The sequence below is a fragment of the Python bivittatus genome, unplaced genomic scaffold (genome assembly GCF_059951505.1).
Source record: "Python bivittatus isolate LINGU-HERP-01145 unplaced genomic scaffold, Pbiv_v1 ctg000020_np1212, whole genome shotgun sequence".
NCBI classification, from domain to species: domain Eukaryota; kingdom Metazoa; phylum Chordata; class Lepidosauria; order Squamata; family Pythonidae; genus Python; species Python bivittatus.
Genome location: NW_028277030.1, coordinates 100,514,041 through 100,534,954, shown reverse-complemented (window position 1 = coordinate 100,534,954; position 20,914 = coordinate 100,514,041). Strand labels below are relative to the sequence as shown.

The 20,914-nt window shown below is 34.8% G+C and overlaps 1 protein-coding gene across 2 annotated transcripts in view; it reads left to right on the top strand.

Moving 5' to 3' along the window:
• Nucleotides 1-20,914, top strand: part of BTBD9 (BTB domain containing 9) — a 171,739-nt gene that overhangs the window by 116,098 nt on the left and 34,727 nt on the right. For both annotated transcript variants that reach the window (XM_088145395.1, XM_088145390.1), the window contains exon 9: nucleotides 2,793-2,900. In XM_088145395.1, coding sequence (XP_088001521.1) covers nucleotides 2,793-2,900 — 108 coding nt within the window. The remainder of the gene's footprint in view (nucleotides 1-2,792; nucleotides 2,901-20,914) is intronic.

Here is a 20,914-nt window from a genome sequence, read left to right as displayed (position 1 = left end):
AGATTCTTCTTCACAAAAACTTAGGCTATAATAAATCAGTTATCTTTAACCTGTTACAAGACGCTTTATCCTCGGCATGACATTTTGGGAGAAATTGCATTTTTTACCTTACTGAATATTTATAGTCTTACAGAATTGGTATACTTCCAAGAAACTAAAACAGCCTTAAGCACTGCATACAGTACCTAACGTTTTGTTAACACTGGGTAAAGATTCTGTAATGATCAACCATTCTGCCCTTTACACAAATGAACCATATATTCATAATTTTTTGGTTCTGAGACCCTCCCCTGGTAAGTTGGTTTGTAGTTAAGCTATTAAGCAACCAAAATTGTATTACCTACTGATGTACAATTCAAAATAATTGAATTTTGATATCCTTCCTATTACTCTGACGATTTGAATCAAGGAAACTGCAGAGAGTCCCCAGTGATAAAAATGATTTCATTGGAAAATCTAATTAGATTCTTTACTTTTTTTTACATGTTTTTGTCTCAGTACTTGTAATTCTTCAAGAGATTTAGCCTATAATTAAAATTTCCACATTGATTTACAACTATGTTTATAAGCTCAACAGACATCTGAGATTCTGTCCTTAAGTTGACAGATTTTTTAATAAGCAAGTTAGCTACAGCTTTGCTTAGAGCAACCAAAAGACATCTGTGCTAAACAAAAAGCCAGTGAGTGAGAAAGCAGAATTTTAGATAGCTGGATGTTTCTTCTAATCAAATGTAGAATGCTGCTTTTGGGAGTTCTAATGGAATCAGCTCTAAATTTTTAATTTGCAGAAGCTCAGCATTAATGAGAACTAAAAGTCTCTTCTTTCAAAGGTCTTTTATTTTAGCTTCTGAAATTATTTATTAATAATACCCTAGGTTTATATAGAGGGTTCTAAAGTAGCTTTTGGAAATCTTGTTTGTCCAGTTTGTCAGCCTAATCAATGTTAAAAGATTTACAGATCTGAAGAATGAAGCTTTTTTATTATTCTTGAGATATAAGAGTAATATTTTTATAAAATAAGCCCAATTCTGAATTGGTGGTTATTTTCTTTGAAATTAATAGGGTTCTTTCCTTAAGCAAAGGTAGCACCAACCCTTACAACAATCCTTCAATATTAAAACAAAGCATCTGACATGGCTGTTAGTGAAGAATGAAATGATTTTGTAGAAGCAATACTTTTTTCCAGCAGTTGAAAGCAAAGAAGATGACTCCAATGGGGAGTAGGTGATTCATAATGTAAAATATAAATAGTCTAAGAAGATTGCCATAACTGCCTGTAGAGAAATAAACATAATTATTTGGGTAAGAGAAAAATCTGTAGTTAAATTACAGTTGAAATCTAATGCAGAAAATCTGATATCCAAAGATACTTTTGCTACTTATTGCAGCCATTGAAAACATGCTTCATAATGGTGGAAAGAACATATATATTTCATAGATTTTAATTAATATTTGCTCATTAAACTTTAGGTGGCCATTTATTCAAGCACTCCATTGCTTTCTGAATTTGAAAAATAGGAAATTCCAAGAGATTAGGGAAGGATGCTATCTACCACAAGAATGTTCTAGCATGTCTAATGAGCTAAACTATGAAAGCTGCTATGGTTAATAATTTTGGTAGATTTAAAATTCATCCATTGTTATTTATTATTTCCAGGATCTAAAGAAGCATATATGTGGCCCAGTAGGAATGGACTTTTCCTCTTGTAGTCTTCCCAGAGCATCTGGCCATAGTGGGACATAAAATAGTTTAGATGGCTCTTTGATCTTATGCAGGAGGGTTCTTCTAATGGTTTTAGGATGTATCAGCCCTTTGAGGTAGTTCAGACAAGAAACCAAATCCATGACTACTAACACTACTTTTATTTTAAGGTTACAGTAACAGAACCCTGTAAGTCTGAAAGCACTCTCCTCCCTTGCCATTACTTTCCAGAGATCTAGGGAGGGTCCCTTCTGAGATATTTTCCATGCTCCCATTCCTTCAGTGGGCTGAGATATCTCTTGTCTGACCTTTGTCTAGGCTGTGGATCCTCCTCCTCCTGTCTCCCCCCCCCCATCTCTCTCTCTGGTTGTGTGTGTGTGTATGTATCTCTCTCTCCACCTGAATGTCACTGGGCTTCCAGGTATGTGGATACACAATTCTATTTATCATGAGATGAAGGGGGGGGGGGAGCTGCCATGTTAAGTATTGCTACGAGTTTGATATAAATTATGATATACAAATTAAGTCACAAAACATATTATGCATATCACAATCAGTATGTTAGCCACTCTTTTTTTCCCAGAAGAAAAGTATCAAATTACTTACCTTTGGGGACTGGGAGCACATTTGGAATTCTTAGATGGTCTCAAGGCCACCTTCATAAAAATGCTGTGATGGATATGTGGCTGTTTAAAAAACATCTTAAAGGTATTAAAAACCAAGGTTTAAAAAGTATATCCGCTATCAAGAAACAAGGTAGCTTCAATTTAAAGTACCTCTCACTAATCCCCGTGTCCATAAAACCAGTTGATAATTCCAGTGTGCAAAAGCTCAAAGATTTTTTTTTTCTGAATTACTATATGTTACAAAATCTGAAGTGAGATTATTTTAGAAAGCCAAATTATCAAAAACATCTCTGTAGTATTTGAAAGTCTTACCTGTATATTTAAATTTTTGGTCTTGAAGATTTAAAGCTAAATAATGTTCTTTATGGCAAATGATCCTCAAATAATTTAAAAACCCAATTATTAATACAAAATTACATACACACAGAGAGAAGTGACTGTTGAATTCTTTATCTATCCTTCAGGTTACTTCTCTGGGATTGTGATGACAGGAGCTACAGCTATTACGTTGAGGTTTCTACCAATCAGCAGCAGTGGACCATGGTGGCTGACCGAACAAAAGTTTCTTGCAAGTGAGTTTCATTTAAATGTTTGGAGCAGAAAATCTGGCAATATCCAATACATATAAATAATACATGAGTTAGAAGCTTTCTTTATGTAATATATTTGTACTTTGGCCAAGATCAAAATTGAGAATTAAAAACTTGTGAAAGAGTTTTGATTTTTGTTGCATAAAGGTTCATCCTTAGAATCACAGTAAAGAAGGATATTTCTGGTGAATTTAGTTTGAAAAGTGAATTTTTAAACAAGGAAGGTTTAGTTCTACTTTTTTTTTAATATTCTTTAATGTGGGAATGGATAATGGTATTCTCCTTCCTTACTGTTTCTATTTACCTAATCCAGCATTGATGAGTTAATTGTTTGTTTATGGAATTAGATTATAGTATAAAGAGTACCTGCAAAGTCCCAGCAGGAAAAATAAGACAACCATTTTCAGCAAACCTCTTTGATCAGTGAGAAGGCCAAAAAAAATAATGAGAAACAAAAGAGAGGAAAATGAAATTCAGTATACATGTCAGGAAATGCATTTGATAGTCTAGTCAAGTGTGAAAACTTGTTTTCAAGTCTGCATATGCTGCCTTTGGTTGGTTTAATTGTATTTTAATGTAGTATTTTTTGTGTAAATTAATTATGTAGAACTCAGGGCCTGAAGTGACAGGTTATTCTTAAAGCCCTCTACACTTTTTACTAATTTTCAAAATGCTGATGATGGAAACGTTGGTGTATTTATTATGTTTAGAGAGGAAACTTGTTGTCATCTTTAAATGGAAGCCAATTAATGCATATTGGCCTTGTAATTGTCATTTTAAATGCTGTGCACAGGCTAAAAAAAAGAGTCCCTTCTGGAAAAATTCTGTTTTCTCGACACAACATGACAGTAATGAAATGGATTCATGTTCTCTTCTCTCTAAAAGGGCAAATATTTCTGATGTTTGGTTTCTTGGCCTTAACAATAGAAATATATGCTTGGTAAAAAATTTGCATGCAAAGATACTAAACTTATTTCATACAGGAAGATAGCCAAGTAAATAAATAAATCAGAAACAGTAACAAACAGAAAAATAATCTGAATCAGTAAAATTATTCTAAATCTGCCAACGCCAAAGGCCATAATGTCTGAAGATATCAGTGTTGGTATTGTGTTGACCTTCTTGGGACAGAAAGTGATCTTCCCCATGAGCAATCTACTGAAGTTGATAAATCAAGCTTTTAAATTTTCTTTGCCTGTTCTCAAATATTTTTTTTATTTTTGTATTTATTTTTTCTTTTCTTTTGTAATAATAACAAAAAAAGAGAAAAACAGAAACAAAACACAAAGATACATACATTATTTTAAAAAAACAGTTACATTTATTTATTTATTTTATTTATACATACACTTATCCCCGCCTATCTCCCCGCAATGGGGGACTCTGGGCGGTTTATATCAAGTTAAAACAATAAATACATGATTAAAATTTATAAAAAGACAAACACATCTACACAGATGGAAAGAAAAGAAAAAAAAAATCCAAGAGTCTGATGGAAGCCACACTAGGCCTCTAGGGGGCTAGCCAACCCCATTTCTGACAACCTCCCTCCCCGCCCCAGGCCAGATGGCAGAGCCAGGTCTTCAAATCCCTCCGAAAGGCCAGGAGTGAGGGGCCCTGTCTCACCTCCGGGGGCAAGATGTTCCAAAGGGCAGGGGCTACAGCAGAGAAGGCCCACCTTCTGGACCCCGCTAGTCGGAGTTCTTTTACAAGTTCTTTTACATTACAAGTGCTTAAAAATAAGTGGAAAATATACAACAGGAAAAGTAATAAAAAAAAGAAAGTATAATGTGTCATTACAACAATAAACAGTTACAATTCTATATATATTTATCTAATGCAAATAGTATGTGAATATAAATATATATATATATATATATATATATATATATATTTATTTCTAATTCAATTATACAACTATTGTGCTTTTTCCTAACCTACTGTATTTTGTATAAATGAGTCCCATATTTCATTATGCTTGTCCATACAAAGTTTATGTCTATAGGCGATCTGCTCATAGGTGGCAAGTGTAATCAGGTCTTCAATCCATTGAGTGAATGGGGCTATACATTTATCTTTCTAGTGTTGCAATATCAGTCTTTTGGCCATAGTAAGGGCACAGAGAATCCATTTACATTGTCCCGTCAAATTCCATGTACTAGGTATGTAATTCAAGAGAATATTATCCTTTGAAAATTTTAGCTTTTGTTGCACAGCCACATTTATATGATCCACTACTTTCTCCCAAAATTTATTAAGTATAGGGCATTGTAAAAGCATATGATTTAAAGAAGTAGATGATATTTATCTCTTAACATAGCATATGTTAAAAGTTCATCTTCATCTATTAGTTGGTCCAAAGTCAATATACCCACTTCCATCCAATTTTTCCGTATCACCATATTCCTGAATTTTTAGTGTTCGGTTGCCCCATAAAGTCAATTTAGCATGGGAAAAAGGGTCAAATCTTTTTTTATTAGACATTACATTCCATAGCTTTCTAACTGACATAATCGTTTCCAGAGATACTGGAGTTCTATTATATTTAAATCCTAATGCTGTCCATCCAACCAAAGGTGCTATATATGTATTTCCAACGTTGCCCAAATTGGAAAATTTGGAACTAGACAAGGGTGTCCACTTTCACCATTGCTTTTTAATGTTTGTGTGGAACCCTTGGCTTGTGCTATTAGACAACATAGGGAGATTTACGGAGTAGTACCTAATTCAGTTGAACACAAATCAGATTAGTTTTATTTGCAGATGATATTCTTCTGTTTATTTCTAAACCTCATACTACTATTCCAGTGTTTTTTTTTTAATAATTTTTTTTATTTTTTACAACAAACACAAAACATACATAAACAAACAAGAACATAGAAAAGCATAAAAAAAACATCTTCCATTTTATACCGTGTGTCAACCAGTTACCAACTCGTTGGTGCCCCTTTCATAATCTTAAATTCTCATATCTATTCAAAATATACTTGTGTACTCATCAATTAACAATTATTAATCATTCATAGCTAGTCTATAGAATCATTTATTACAAGAAATTTTAACTTTCAATAGGATTAGTAGTACATTTTCATCTATCGATTATATGTGTATATATATAATAATTGATATCAAATTTCTATTGTAAAATTTCCTAATCCATTACATTACTATATTTTCTCATCCAATCATTAATAAAACAAATCCCGTGTCATATAAAATTACTTATCTTCTTATTCTAATTTCAAATCTCAATTTAACTCATCTCTGCACATTCCATAATTTTCAATAACTTCCTCCTGCATAGGTACTTTTTCATTCTTCCGATTCTTAAAAGTTACAGTTCTAACCACTATCAAAACATACTTAATTCTTCACTACATGTTTCAACAAAAATGTCTCTAGTTTAAAATCTATATGTTACTATATCCAACCATGTATAAATTTTAGTCTAATCTCTTAAAACATTTATAATCAAATACAATTTTTAACTATATATCTCAGTTTTATACTTTATTCCAGCGCTTGCATAATTTTAAGTTCACCCTTTTCATTCAATATCCCAAAACATCTAGCTATTTATTCCTTTTTCTATATTATTGGATAAGAGAAAGCAATAATAAATGTCCTTTCAAACATTCTGCTTTTTGAAGCTTCTGTCAGTTCCATCATTGTTGTATTCCCCTCATTTTTTCTTTAAGCATCTGAAGTAGTTTCTTTCAATATTGTTTTACTTCTTCTTTTTATACATTCTCTTAGTACGATTTTCCATTATAATCTTGTATAATCTTTTTCTCACCCTCAGTACCAAGAACAAGTCTCTCCCTCTTCATTTATCAGTTGATAAACCCTTTTAATTCTCAGTTTATAAGCCTCAAAATAATTCTGTTTTATGTTTCTGATTTCTTGTGCTATTTCTTCCTTTTCCATTGATCCCGTTTTATGTTTAATTCTTTTTTTTCTTTTTTTTGCAGGAATTTCTGCAGCTCTTCTTCCAGTTTTTTATAATCATCCTCGATAGTTTAAAAATCTTTTTCTGCATTGTGTTTCTCGTATAGTCTATTATCTTGTATAAACCTTCATTGAGTCAAAGGATTCTTTATCTTTGTTCTTGCCAAGAGAAAGAGAAAAAAAAGCAAAAAAAAAAAAAGAAGAGGAGGGGAAAGGCTGGATCTCTTTAAAAATCCAACTGGGGGGGGGGGGGGAATAGAGAGCAAAGCAGAGCTTCTAGCAGAAAGAAGAGCTACTGCCACTAATCAAGGCACTATATCGAGCCTCTAGATGGCAGTGCAACTTTCTTTCATTTACTTTCTCTTAACTCCACTTTCCCCATTTCAAAATCAAAAAATATAAATTTCTTATAACAATAAAGAAATCTTAGTCAAAAAAGAGGCTTAAGATAAAGAATTATTGAGTATTAAAAAGAAAAAGCCAGTCCAGTTAAAAAAAATTTTTTTTAAAAGAAAAAACATCTTGCCAATTCCACTAAAAAGGGAAAGTTAAAAAAAAAAGATTTTTCCCCCCCTTTTTTTTTTATAAGGCTCAATCTCGCCGCTTGATCCATTTTTCTTCACTTTTAAAAATCTCTTTAAGTTACTTAAGGTGTTCTCTAAGAATAGTTGAATAGTCCATCTCACCCGGTTGACACCCCTCTCTTTCTTCTTCCTTTGGAGCTGTCCCGGCTTTCGCAGCCATTTTTGGCTGCCTCTCCTCCGCCGGCTTCAAGAGCTTCTCCCGGGATCAATTTGGGACTTGCGGCATCCCTGAGATCCGCGGGACGCGCCCTTTGTGATCGCCATCTCTACGGGACGGCTTAGGTCCATCGGGACCGTCCGGGGGGGGAGATATCGGCTGCGATCCTGGGAGCCCAGGATCCCCCGCTGTACCGCCGCGACGCCAGCTCCGCCCTCTGCCACTACTATTCCAGTGTTGATGGAGATGATAGATGCCTTTAGTAAAATAGCAGGGTATTCTATTAACTGGTCCAAATCAGAACTGATGCCAGTAGGTGAAAATTTGGTTACCCATCCATTTAAGGAATATAAATTCTGTATTTGTACTGAATCCATTAAATATTTAAGTATGTGTATACCAAAAGATGTATCTCAGTTAGTAACATGTAATATAAATAAAATATATAAAGAGGTTTCTTCAGATATGGATAGATGGGAGTCATTAAACCTTACCCTTTTGGGAAAGGTGAATATTCTCAAAATGAATATTATTCCTGGGTTAATTTATATTCTGAGAGGAATTCCTGTTCAAATATCTGGAAAATATTTTCAGAAAATAAATTCTTTGTTTAGAAAAATTGTATGGAGTTCTTCGATTCCAGGAATATCTTTACAGAAAATGCAATTATCAATTAATGAGGTAGGATTCGGTTTTCCAAATCTGAAACTATATCATTAAGCTTACCTATTGTCAAGTATTAAATACTGGAAGCCAACAATTGGTGTTAATTTTCCAATTTGGGCAACGTTGGAATATGTCCATTCTCAAACATATTATTGTCTGTAAACTTTCAGCCTGTTCCTAATCTTAATTATGAAATACAGTGGTACCTCGGGATACAAACGCCTCTACTAACGAACATTTCGGGTTACGACCAGCTTCGGCAGGAAAATTTTACCTCGGGTTATGAACTTGCCTCTACTTACGAACCGGATCCGCGGCCATTTTCCCTGCTGTCACGCAGTCGCGGCTTCCTGTGGGCGAGGTCGCGGTAGCAAGGAGACGTTCGGTGAGGCTCGTGGTGTGTTTTGCGGTGTTTTGTGAAGGTTTTTGGTGTGCGTGTTAGCATGGCTCCAAAGAAAATGCAGAGCAGGCTTGGCGGGAGTCAGGCTCTGAAGAGGAAATTGCCTCGGGTTGCGACCAAATTCGGGTGGAGGGCGGAACGGATTAACCAGATTTACATTGAACCCTATGGGGAAATTCGCCTCGGGTTGCGACCATATTCGGAGGGCGGAACGGATTAACCAGATTTACATTGAACCCTATGGGAAACTTTACCTCGACTTGAGACCAACTCGAGTTGCAACCGGAGTCACGGAACGGATTAAGTTCGTATCCCGAGGTACCACTGTATTGTAATTATACCATCTGTATTAGATCAAGCAAAATTACTTAAGTGATCTTTGGTTTGATGCCTGCTTATTTACTTCTGTAGAGTTGGAAGGACAACTTTTTTGTGATCAAGACTGCCTTTAAAAAATTAAATTGCTTTTTGACTGCTGAGTGGGAAAATAGTGGGTTGATAACATCACCAGAGAGGATGTCCAGCCCAGTTATCTCTTTTCTTCGGCTTCATTTAATGTGTGTGTGTGTGTGTGTGTGTGTGTGTGAGAGAGAGAGAGAGAGAGAGAGAGAGAGAGAGAAAGAAGTTCATAGGTGCATCATAACCTATCAGAGATTTAATGCAACCATTTTAATTGTTTTTCTCTTCTCCAAATTTGAGTGCAAATTTGTCTCAGTTTTTTCAGTCACATTATTGTGAAGAATGGCAGAGAATGGACTGTGGAGTACAGACTGCACATTACCCAAGCTTTTCTATACAGGATACATTTATAGTCTATTTTCAAGTATTCTGTTTTTCACATTTCAGTTTTGCAGAGACTGAGATCTATCTCTATTACATGTTCATATTTTCAGAACATTGTCAGTCTAATCTATCCAAGTGTATGACAAAATAGTTTCCTTTCAAAGTTGGCTAATGTAGACTTTAGGATATCACTTTCTGTGAGTAACATTGTTGTCATTTTTATGGTTTATGTACAGTCATATCATTCTGCTGCCCAAATATCCACCAGGAAAAAAAATTCTTCCACCATTCTCCAGCACTGGCAAATAAGATCAGGAGGTAGCAGAAATTTACTTTCATAACATTGTGTATAGTTTTTGTTAATTTACTTGCATGAGTCTTAAATTGTGGGATACGCCTATAGCCTTTTCAGCATGAAGCATTTATATTAATTTTTATATTATTTTTTAAATTAATCCATATTTATATATAATGCATTTAAAGGCTGTAAATGATAAATTGTAAATTGGTCATCTACAGAACAATGAATCTGGATGTTCTACCAAGAAAGAGATTACAGGTACAAATGTCATATACTACATTCTCACATAACTTCTGTCTCAAATAAGTGTTCTGAGATCAATGCATCTTATTTATTTTTCTTTTCTTCCTAACAATTATTTTTAAATTAAAGTTTCTTCAATTTCTTATTATGATTTCAATACTGTTTTTCTTAGGATTGCAGAGTTATACAGTGGTTTGTTTATTCCTATAATTAAAAAGCATATCTTCAAAAAATAGGACTTTTTCTCTGTCCATTTTCTCTTCCCTTCAGTTCATTTCTTAAATTGCTCTGTTTGCAAAGATTACTACTCATTGCTTTTCTCTGTCCATTTATTTTCTTTTCTAATGCTGTTCTTCCTGCCATGTTCTCTTTAGGAACTGAGTAGCTCAGTTGGTTGAAGTCAACATCTCCTTATATAAGCCACTGAGAGTCTTTTTTTATTGCAGTAGCATAGAAATATGTGATGTCTGAAGGTTGGAAGAGCCTACTGATAATGTGTTCTGATATATATTTTATGCATGGGAGCAGTATTGTAGTAGTTCTTGGGGTGTCTTCTATTCTTTGTTTCCTGGTGCATTTTTTTAAATGAAATTAGGTAAGTAATGTTCTTTTGGGGAGTATTTTGGAGTAGTTGAGTTCTGTCTTTCTGAGTGCTGATGAGCTGCATTGTGCCTTTGCTCTGTTTATAAAGGTGCCACTGATTTAGTGAGCTGTGGAGTGAATGCTACAGAAATTAAAATTTGGTCCATTCCAGAATTGGGACTATAAACTTGGGCTTGCAGCTTCATTGTTCTGTTTGGTGATGAGGATGTCAAGGAATGGGAGTTTGTTTTTTTTCTCAGTCTCCATGGGTGAACTTAATCCCTGGGCATGTGGAATTAAGTGTTTCAAGTGCACTTTCATTTTTTTTCATTTTTTTTAGGACACAAATGTGTCATTGACATATCTATTCATATTTTGGGTTTGAGCTTGGGAAGGCCAATGCTTTCCAGGCGTTGCATGGCTGCTTCTGCAGTACACCCTGAGATGGGCGATCCCATGGGTATACCTGTGATTGGTTGGTATACCCAGTTGTTAAATTGGAAGTAGCTAATGAGCCTTAGATTCAATAGTTACAACACCAAAACATCCAGAAAATTCTGAAAATAAAATTTAAATTGAAGCCATAAATATTTTTATTAGGCATGATCCCAGAGAGTACAAGTGCAAAACATTAAAATTTATTAAGATATATGCAGACAGTGGTGAGAATCAATCTGGCACAACACTGGAAAAGAGAAACCTTACCAACAATAGAATTGGAAGGCCAAAATCAGAGAATATGCAGCAATAAAAAAAAATACTGCATATATTCATAGTAGAATCAAATTCAAGGAGGAATAGCCGCCTCATATATAACATATCACACAGCAAGGCGAGTTACGACATTTAGAATATGGTTTTTGAAGAAAAAGAGAAACTGTTAAAAAATAATTTAGACAATTTAAGCAGAAACAAATAATAATATCAGAAGTTTAAGGCATAGTATAAAAATAAGTAGCAGTTAGCAGTCAGGAAAAAAAAGAAGAGGAGGAATAAAAGAGAACAAAACGGAGTGCTCCTTGAATTTTTTTTTCTTACAGACACATTTTTCTGGGTTTTCTTTATTTTTTTTAATCACTGTGTTAAATTTTACCTTTTGGATTATCACTTCAACCCTCACCTCGGTGCAAAGCATGTGCAACAGAAATAATAAAATTAATTTTAAAATGTCAATAAAATAATCAAAATTAATTTTTAAAAAGATAAATAACATACATGAGTTGGGGATTATACTGCTAAGTGTGTAATTATATGTATGCATTATATTCCTTTGCTTTTACTTTTTTTTTTGGTGTTTGTGTTGTTTTTCCGGTTGCTTTTTACTTAATTAATAAAAATTAAAAAATGTATTAAAAAATTAGTTCTGCAAGGTTGGAAATCAAGATTCTAATGTGTTGTTGCCATGATTTGTTCTTGTATAGCTGTCTGTGGGTGGTTTCTACGGATGTGAATTGCACATATCCTTCCCTCCATCTTTCCATGCCTTACTTTGTTTTACTTATCTTTAGGTACCACTTCCTCCAATGATCTTCCCTTTTTTCCATTTTCCCCACACCAGGTCACTTCTGCCTGGAACATACGTGTTCCCCATTTCATTCCATGTCCAGATCAAACACACATGTTCCATGTCTGTGCCTAGAATTGAGTATTCTGTGCATGGAATGTTAGAGCAGAGAAAGTTTTGCATGTCCCTAATAATAAAAGTCTATCTCTGCTGTCTTCCAAGTAGTAAACAGAATTGGCTTTTACTAGCAAGTCTGTAAGCTCCATTGACTGTTGACTTCGCAGACGTGAGAATTTTAGAAATTATTTTGGCTATTGGTTGTAAACCACCCAGAGAGCTTCAGTTATTGGACAGTTTACAGTTTTTAATATAAATAAATACATATTTAATCCTTTGTAGAACATCTTTTAAAAAGTGCACAGTTCTTTCTCTAGATAAATGAAGATGTTCTTTCTCATAGATTTAAATGTCAGTATGCAGTTCAATGTAATGTGTAGGGTTTTTTTTTTAATTGAAGAAACAAAACAAGAGGGGGAAAAAAGAGATAAAAAGAAAATAAACCAAGGACAAATGGTGAGAAAAGAAAATGGGAAAAAAGAATTATTATTATTATTATTATTATTATTATTATTATTATTTATTGGATTTCTCTCCCGCCCATCTCCTCTACAATAATATAAAACGATCCTAAAAGATCTTTTAGGAAGCATTGTAGAGTTGCCAATTTCCATTTTTTTTTCAAAATAGAACATAAGATCCTCCCTTACAACAAAAAAAAATTAAGGTGGTGTTGGCAGATCTTTGTCCAGAGGCTGCAGTGTATTCATAATGGGCTTTCCTCGAGCCGGAGGCATGGATGACTCTGCCTAAATACTTGAAACTGGTCACTTGCTCTATTCTATGGTCACAAATACTCCATGAACAGAGTTTCGGCCTATTGGCAAAAGCCATTATCTTAGTTTTCTGGTAGTTTATTTCCAGTTTATAATTATCACAATGCTGGGCCAGAGTTTTCAGAACTCTTTGAGGCCTGTGGGTGTTCTAGAAAAAACTATAGCATCACCGGTATAGAGTAACAGGCCAATGCTATGGTCCCCTAGTTTAGGGGATGGAAATCTGGATTGTTTAAGCAATTTACCATTTCATTGATATAAAAGTTGAAAAGTAGAGAGGCCAGAATACAGCCCTGTTTCACCCCCTTTTGAACTGTATCAGTGTTTCTGAGTTGGCCAGTGAGAGACTTAATTTCAGACACTGATACAGGGGGCCACTCAGGTAGAACTTCCTTCTTTTGCATTTGCTGTATTGTTGGAGGGCTCTTCATACATCCTCTGGAAGTGTAATTCCCAGGCGTCAGGCGGTATATGAGAGTCTACTGAAGTAGAAGTTCTAGATACCTGGTGGGATACTAAATGCAAGAAAAGAGAGGAGTTCTTTGTCTTTGCTGCTTCGGTGAGTCATTTATGTGCACAGGATAAATGTATGCATTTTAGGAAAAGTAAAATTCAAAAGCATATGTATGATTAGAATGTGAAACAAAGAATAATTACATAGTACAATTATGGACGTAAACCACAAGATGGGGTCACTGTAACATGCATAGCTTACAGAGTACAAAAATTATTTCACTTTCATTTTTAATGAAATCTGCTAGAAAAGAAAGACAAAAACTGTATTCATCACATGAAATAACTGCAAAAAAAGATGGCAAAGTTAGCAGCAGTTTAATTACTATATGTGAATCTAGCTTCACCTGAACTCCCATTACCCATGTTAATTAAACACAGCTTCTAAGATTTTCAACTATATAGCAGTTAAGTCTAAATATTAAACCAAGAAAGGAAATCTTTATAGATGTTTAATAAGAAGCGGAGATTCCAGGGACAGGTTCTTCCATATTTGGATGAAAAGTAGAAGACTGCAATCTGAAAGCCTAGATATAAGTCTAATTTCCTGGAAATATGACTTTTCTATGAAAAGAAAATGAGCAAAATGCTAAAACAAAAATTAAAGTAGTGAATTCTGAGCCCTTCCAGTAGAAAGTAAACAAAATAATAAAATCAGAGTGCCCTACAGAAAGGGAAAAAAAATTAAAAATTGTATATGTGGAGGGAAGCCTAAATCTATTCAAACATGCTCAGGAGGCTAAGCATTCTACCCCAAAAGGCTGATTCAGGGGAAACTTGTCAACATCAGGGTTAAAGCTGCAAAAGGAACAAGTTTAAAGTAAGAAAATGTTTCTTCTCTTGAATAGTCAGCCAAAAGTCTCAAGAGCCCAAAGCAGAAAACATTTTTAAATGCAAAGAAAAGAAGAAAGAAAAGAAAAAAATGCAGTAGAAGCAGGGAAAAGAAGTGAATCCCTCTAATAGGATGCAACTGTTGGGTTTTTCTGGTGACCTATTACTTTATACATTTTTTGCATTTCAAGCAAACCGTTACCAAGGGCTACATGGGATGACAAAACCTGTAACTTTCGCTGTATGAATAGTTGATGTAGTTGTGTGCCACATACCTCCATCCTTGGCCCTCCATCAGAGGTACCTGCAAGATCCACCACATTAGTCAGAACTGCGGAAGCTCTGCTGTTCTTACATGTGCATGTAGAAAAGGGAAGGAGCTTACATCTGTTCAGTGTTGCTTTCATCATTTGTGCCCCCTTCCCCTCACACACTCCCCTAAAGTGTGTGGCATAGCCCCCACCCCCAGACCTCCCAAAAGTTGTTGCTGAATTTAGGACACTGCAGTTCCATATTGCATAAACAGAAAATGAACATACCCCCAAACCTTTTTATTTTTATTTTGCTTTTCTTTGGGGAAAAAAACTTTTTGTAGTTGTTACTACAGCTGCTGTACTGTTTTCTCCATTTTTGCCACCTATTATTTTTTCCTATAGATAGTAATGCCTCCATCAGCTGCCCCTGCAAAATTTGCTCAGCTCTGTTGTTTCCCCATTGCTTTCCTGTTTCAATCACTTGAGTCCCAACTGTTCCTGAGGCCAGTTTGTTCTCTGACACTTCTTCCTACATACCTTTCTGCTCTTTAAGTTCAAGGAGCAGGCAGCTTAGCCAGTTAGGCAGTCTCTGTTTGGAAGCTTGGAGAACAGTTGCTGATAGTGTATGTCAGCCCTTTATGGTAGACCAGACAAGGAAACCAATGTCATGTATGTCAGCACTACTTTTATTGTAAAGCTTTAGTAACAGAATTTTGCAAGTCTGAATATGCTTCCCCTCTCCCTCCCTTTATCTTTATGTGATCTAAGGGGGGGCTTGTCTGAGACATTCCCTCTGCCCTCCACAGTGTTTTACAACAGTGAAATATCAAAACATATAAATATCTAAATATACAAGCAAGGGATAAAGGAGAAAATTGATGCAAGGGGCTGTTTGACTCAACACCGGACTGGTGCTTCTGCTGGAACATCCTCAGTCCTAGGTTAGGCTAGGGTCAGTTTCAGTTTTCAGTTTTGATTCAGTGTAGTGCAGTGTTTCTCAACCTCAGCAACTTTAAGATATGTGGATTTCAACTCCCAGAATTCCTCAGCCCGTTAGTCCAATTCATATTTCTATTCATTAATTATAAAGCCTTGTATGATGCAGCATTGGGTTACATTAGGCACCACCTTGCCACAGTTAACTCCATCCATCTGGTTTGAATACGTCAGAAACCCTTGCTAAGAGTTTGTTCTCTGTCCAAGATTCATGGGACTGGGTGCTCAGATGACATCATTCCTTCTTGTAAAGAAGATTGTGAAAATCTTCCTTTTTACACAGGCTTTCAATTCTAGCTGATTAGTATACTGGCATTCTCTGTTCTTGTACATCTTTGTTGTATTTTTAATTGATTCTTATTTTATTTTGCTGTTACTTTTGGTGTGTTTTACCTTGTTGAACACCACCCAGAGTCATAAGATTGGGGCAGTTAACAACTATAGTTAGTAAATAAATAAAATATGCTTCATCCCATCCAGTGTTTTTAGAGGGCACTCCCTCATCACACAAATGAAGAAATTGCTCCATTACTTGTATATAGAAGAAAAGGTTTGGTGGGCACTTCAACATATTTTTTGCAAATTCACAGAATACTGTTTATAGGGCTAATTTCTTCTAATAGTACTTTGTTTTTCTGTGGCTCAACCAAACATTGACAACATAACAGTTTTCCTGCATCTTAGACTCCAGGCAATGGTAACTTTTGTTCTTGAGGAAAGCCAAGACTGCTTGGAACCAAGGTTTTAGTCACATTCCTTAGTTTCCTTGTAAGCAAGCCCTTTACCCTCAGTGTACACATGAACTTGCCAAAATTAATCTGACCTATAAATATTACAAGAGGCTTTCATTGTTCATTATGGAAGGTATTCAGAGAATCATGCATTCCATTTGGCATTGGTTTATGATATTTGTTTTGCTTTCCTTTAATAGATTATCTGCTACCTGGAATTCATCTGTTGTCCATATGCTCAGTGAATAGCAATTTTAAGTTTGTAAAATCAGAATCAACAGTGGATGTTATTGTACACTGTTTCTGGTAGATTATTCTAAGATACCTATTTAGACATACTCCTCTACTGTATCGTACATGTTTCACAGGCATTTGATATTATTTAGATATAGTTGAATATGCTTTTGAAAGTACTGTACAGGGTGGAGTTACAAACATGAATGGCTAAAATGATGGAACACGAGAGAGTTAAGCATGTCAGATCACTCTGATTCATAATATGGATCTTGAAACTGATGTTGTTAGATAGCATAGACCTTAACTACTAATTCTTACCTCTGCTAAAATTAGAAAGTATATATCGAGTAGAGAAGTTATGGCATGCAACAAAACTGTATGTCAATGATATATATTCTGGAAATGTATTTCTTCATTTCCTTATTGCTCCATTCTCCTTTCTCCATTTTTATTCAACCAGAGTTTAGTATATTCTATTGTTTTGTTTTTCTGATTTGTTTTATTATGCTCATACAGTCTGGTCGTAACTGGATGAAATTTTAATTTTAAATTAAAATTTTAATTAACTGTCTTAAGGCCCTTCCTACCACCAAGAGATGGCATGTGTTTTTTAGGAATTAAAAGATATATGTTAGAAGTTCCATGAAGCCTAAGAGCAAGATGGGTAATGTTTTCTTCTCACCATTTGATGCATAGTATAAATCAGAGGATGGGGGGAAGGCGGAGTTTGTCGCCATAACCATCAAGTTTGATTGTGAGTAAATAAAGAGTCAGTTCAGCAGAATAATCAAAATAATGGATCATTTCTCAATTATTTAGGCAAAATTGAATAATGGAGGGTGTAAACTTATTTCTCAGCTCAAATCTCATCCAAATCTAGGTACCCTGACTGCACTCCATGCAAGTTAAACCACTTTTAGTACTTTGTACACAGATAGCCACAGTGAGCTTTGGGTATATGTGGTATGCTCTTTCCTCTCCCTCCAAATAGAGAGAAGGGGCTTGGAACTTTATACTTTTCCTTAGTAACAATTTGTCATGCCATATGGTGTAAACTTATGGTTAATTTCAAAGAAACATCAAATTCTGTTTTCTGGCTTTGGAAAGTAATTTTAGTTAGTGCTAACAAAAATTCCAGAAGGGTTTAATTGACACTTTGTTGTCAGCCACCTAAAATAGAAGAAGGAGCACACAAATCTAAAATCAATTACCATTTTTGCTATTAAATACCACTTTAGAAAATTAAACACACGCTCACCCTTGCCAGACCAAATAAATATATAATGCAGTTAAAATATCCATCTAGCTAGTGAAATCATACTTTTGCATTTACTTGGAAAATGTAGCCTACGAAGTTTTATCTTCTGTTTGTTCTTTTGATATTTATAAATGTTAAGCAATGTAAATTATGGGGTTTGTGAAGCTGAATGACTATAGTGAAGTCCAAAATGTTAAAATGTTTTTCTAAGTGGTGTAATACTTGTGTTTAGTAACTGGATTCAGCATTTTCCTCAATTCATATAGCCAATTTTTAAAAGACCTGTCAGTGTTAATGTTGCATGAGTCTTAGGTTTATACAGCTTCCTAGTCTAGCAATAAATGATTGACCTGCATAATTTAAAAGTATCAGTTCCTGCTTATAAATCAGTGAAACAATAGACAATATGCTTGGCCATCAGGACATTGAACATTCAGCTTTCAAGTCTGTAAAGCTGTGGAAGATATGGAATATTATACAGTATGGATTTTTTCATGATACAAAGAAAGGAGATGTAGTTTATTATAGTATATTAATATGTATGTTGCTGGACATAATTTTCTCTCTTTAAGTTGCTAGTAAAACAAAAAGACAAAAAGATCTCACTTTTCATATATCAATACACTTCTTTTGTCTAACTAGCCATGTACCGTTTATGAATTAGACATTCATGTTTCAAGATTTCAAAGAATACTTTCAGTTTTTTTCACTATTACATAGCTCTTATTTTCTCTCATCAAAATACAAAGTTCTGTGAATTCTTGTCAGTATAGTAAGTAGAGTTAGTAAATGGGGCATTTTGCTCTAGACGTCTAAACAAAATTCATGAGCCATTACTATGGTTGGATTATTCTGAAGCTGAGAATAGTGGCATTTTGTGTTTTCAGGAATGCTTCAACTTGCAATGTCCTGTGGAACTTTCACAGAAGCTGACAAAGTCCAAAAATTCAGAAAAGGACAAAATTTTAAGAATCAGAATTGATTTTTCTTTTTAACTCACAGAATTTAGCAGTTCTACCATTTCCCAGCTTGGGTACTGAAAACCCAAATCATTAATTACCTATCCCCTTTAGGCAGAAAGGCAGAATAAAATTGAAATAATAATAATAACAATATTACTGATTCTCTGGGAATTCTAGTCTGGTGAATTTTGTCATTTTGGTAACAATGACTAGAAATGATTTGAAGAGATAAGGGAGTTAGAATGTAATGTTTGATAAGAATGAATGAGCTGCATGATTAAATGGCAATACATAGAAAGAACATCCTTCAAGCTGTGATTGTGTTTTTAAAATAGTTTGGATATAATTTAACGACATTTTAAAGGTTTGGTTTTATTATAGTAAATGATGGTTGACTATAAATTTTAAAGGCAATTTTGGATAAGTTGTCACTTAATTCCTTAAGAACGAACAAGATACCATAAGGGCATATCAATTTATTCCAAGTAAACATAAAGAAAAGACACATTTTTTGAAGTATGATATGGAATATAACATTTCCTAACAATATAAGAAGATCTGGGAAAGATCAAACTAAAATTTAATGTGGAGTCCTGTTCCAGAATAGCCAATCCGGATTCCACTGAGAAGCCCAGAAAAGGACATTAGTGCAATGGTATTCTTCCTGCTTGAGTTCCGCTTACTTTCTGAGAGTCACTTTGGTGTAGTGGTTAAGGCATCAGGCTAGAAACCGGAAGACTGTGTGTTGAGGAAGAAGGCAATGGCAAGACACTTCCAAAAATCTTGCCAAGAAAACTGCAGGGACTAGCTCAGGCAGTTGCCAGGGATCTAGATTAACTCTAAAGCATACAAAAAACTTCCCCTGTTTACAAGTGCATTCATTTTAAATAGATTGCTTCTTTTCAGATCAAATGTAAATGCAGTGCATTCATTGACAGTTTTTCATTATATCAATTGTTAGATTTCAGTGTAGTTTATTTCCAGAAGTTTAGAAGGTCTAGAAGTATTATCACTTTATCATGCATACTGTTAATCTGAGAGTAGCTGAAGTCACCTGATACTTCAGCATGTGCTTTACATGCCTCCTTAATATTAAAATCACCCTAAGCTTGTTAGTCAGTGGGAAAATAGCATGTCCTTAGTACTATATTACTTTAGGGATCTACATTGTTACACCCAGTGAAATCTGTGTTGTAGAATCCACGGGGTTCTCTGAGCTTGGTTGTTTTCTTGCAGACGTTTCATTACCTGGCTAGGTAATATCTTCAGTGCTAGAAGGGAGTGAATTTTGATCTGTGTTTATATAGAAACAGAGAGGAAACCCCATATATAATTAGTCTGCTTACAACTGACAAATCTGCTTGTGCTGAAATGTCCAATTACATATATGTTATTTAGCACATCTAGGTCAGTAGAAGAATCATTCTAGAATCTGCTTATCAAGCCTCAAGCAACAGATGCACTTAGACTTGCTAGCTTTCCTCAGAGGTAGAAAAATACACTTGAAAGGAATCCAAGTGAAGCAATAATCTTCTAAGTGCAAGAGGAGAAGCTTACCAAGATGCTTCAGAATATTTTTCCTGTATTAACCAAACTTGTCAAACTATATACTCAACCCTGAGAAACTGACATTGATTTTATTCTAGAAAATAGATGGGGCAGGGGAAAGAGAGAATTGGAACATTTTCTGAAAGGAAGACAATAATCACCTATATTTCATTGATTAAAGTCTAACCTGTTTTTCAAGGGATCTTTAAGAGTAACTGCTACATACTGCTTCTTTTTAAGTATGTTTTCAATAAGAACATGCCTTTATCATATATTACCCAATTCAGTTCACCCAATTTGTAACACCAAATACAGTGAAGGATTGTAAAAGCAGGATGCTACCCATGAGGCAGTGCATACAAAGGAGATGGTACTGTAGCCTAGGAAAATACAGAATCATTGTCCTGGTTTTCATATACAGTCATTAAGCATTTAACACTAACTCTTAATATAGCTGGTTTGTTTTTGACTGGTGTGATGTGTGTAATCTATCACTTATGGTTCAGTGTTATGTGCAAACACCCAGCTATGTCTTATACAGGAGACAGCGATTTTAACTTTATGCACGATTGCAGTTATTGTTAGGGTTCATCCCCACTCCTTCT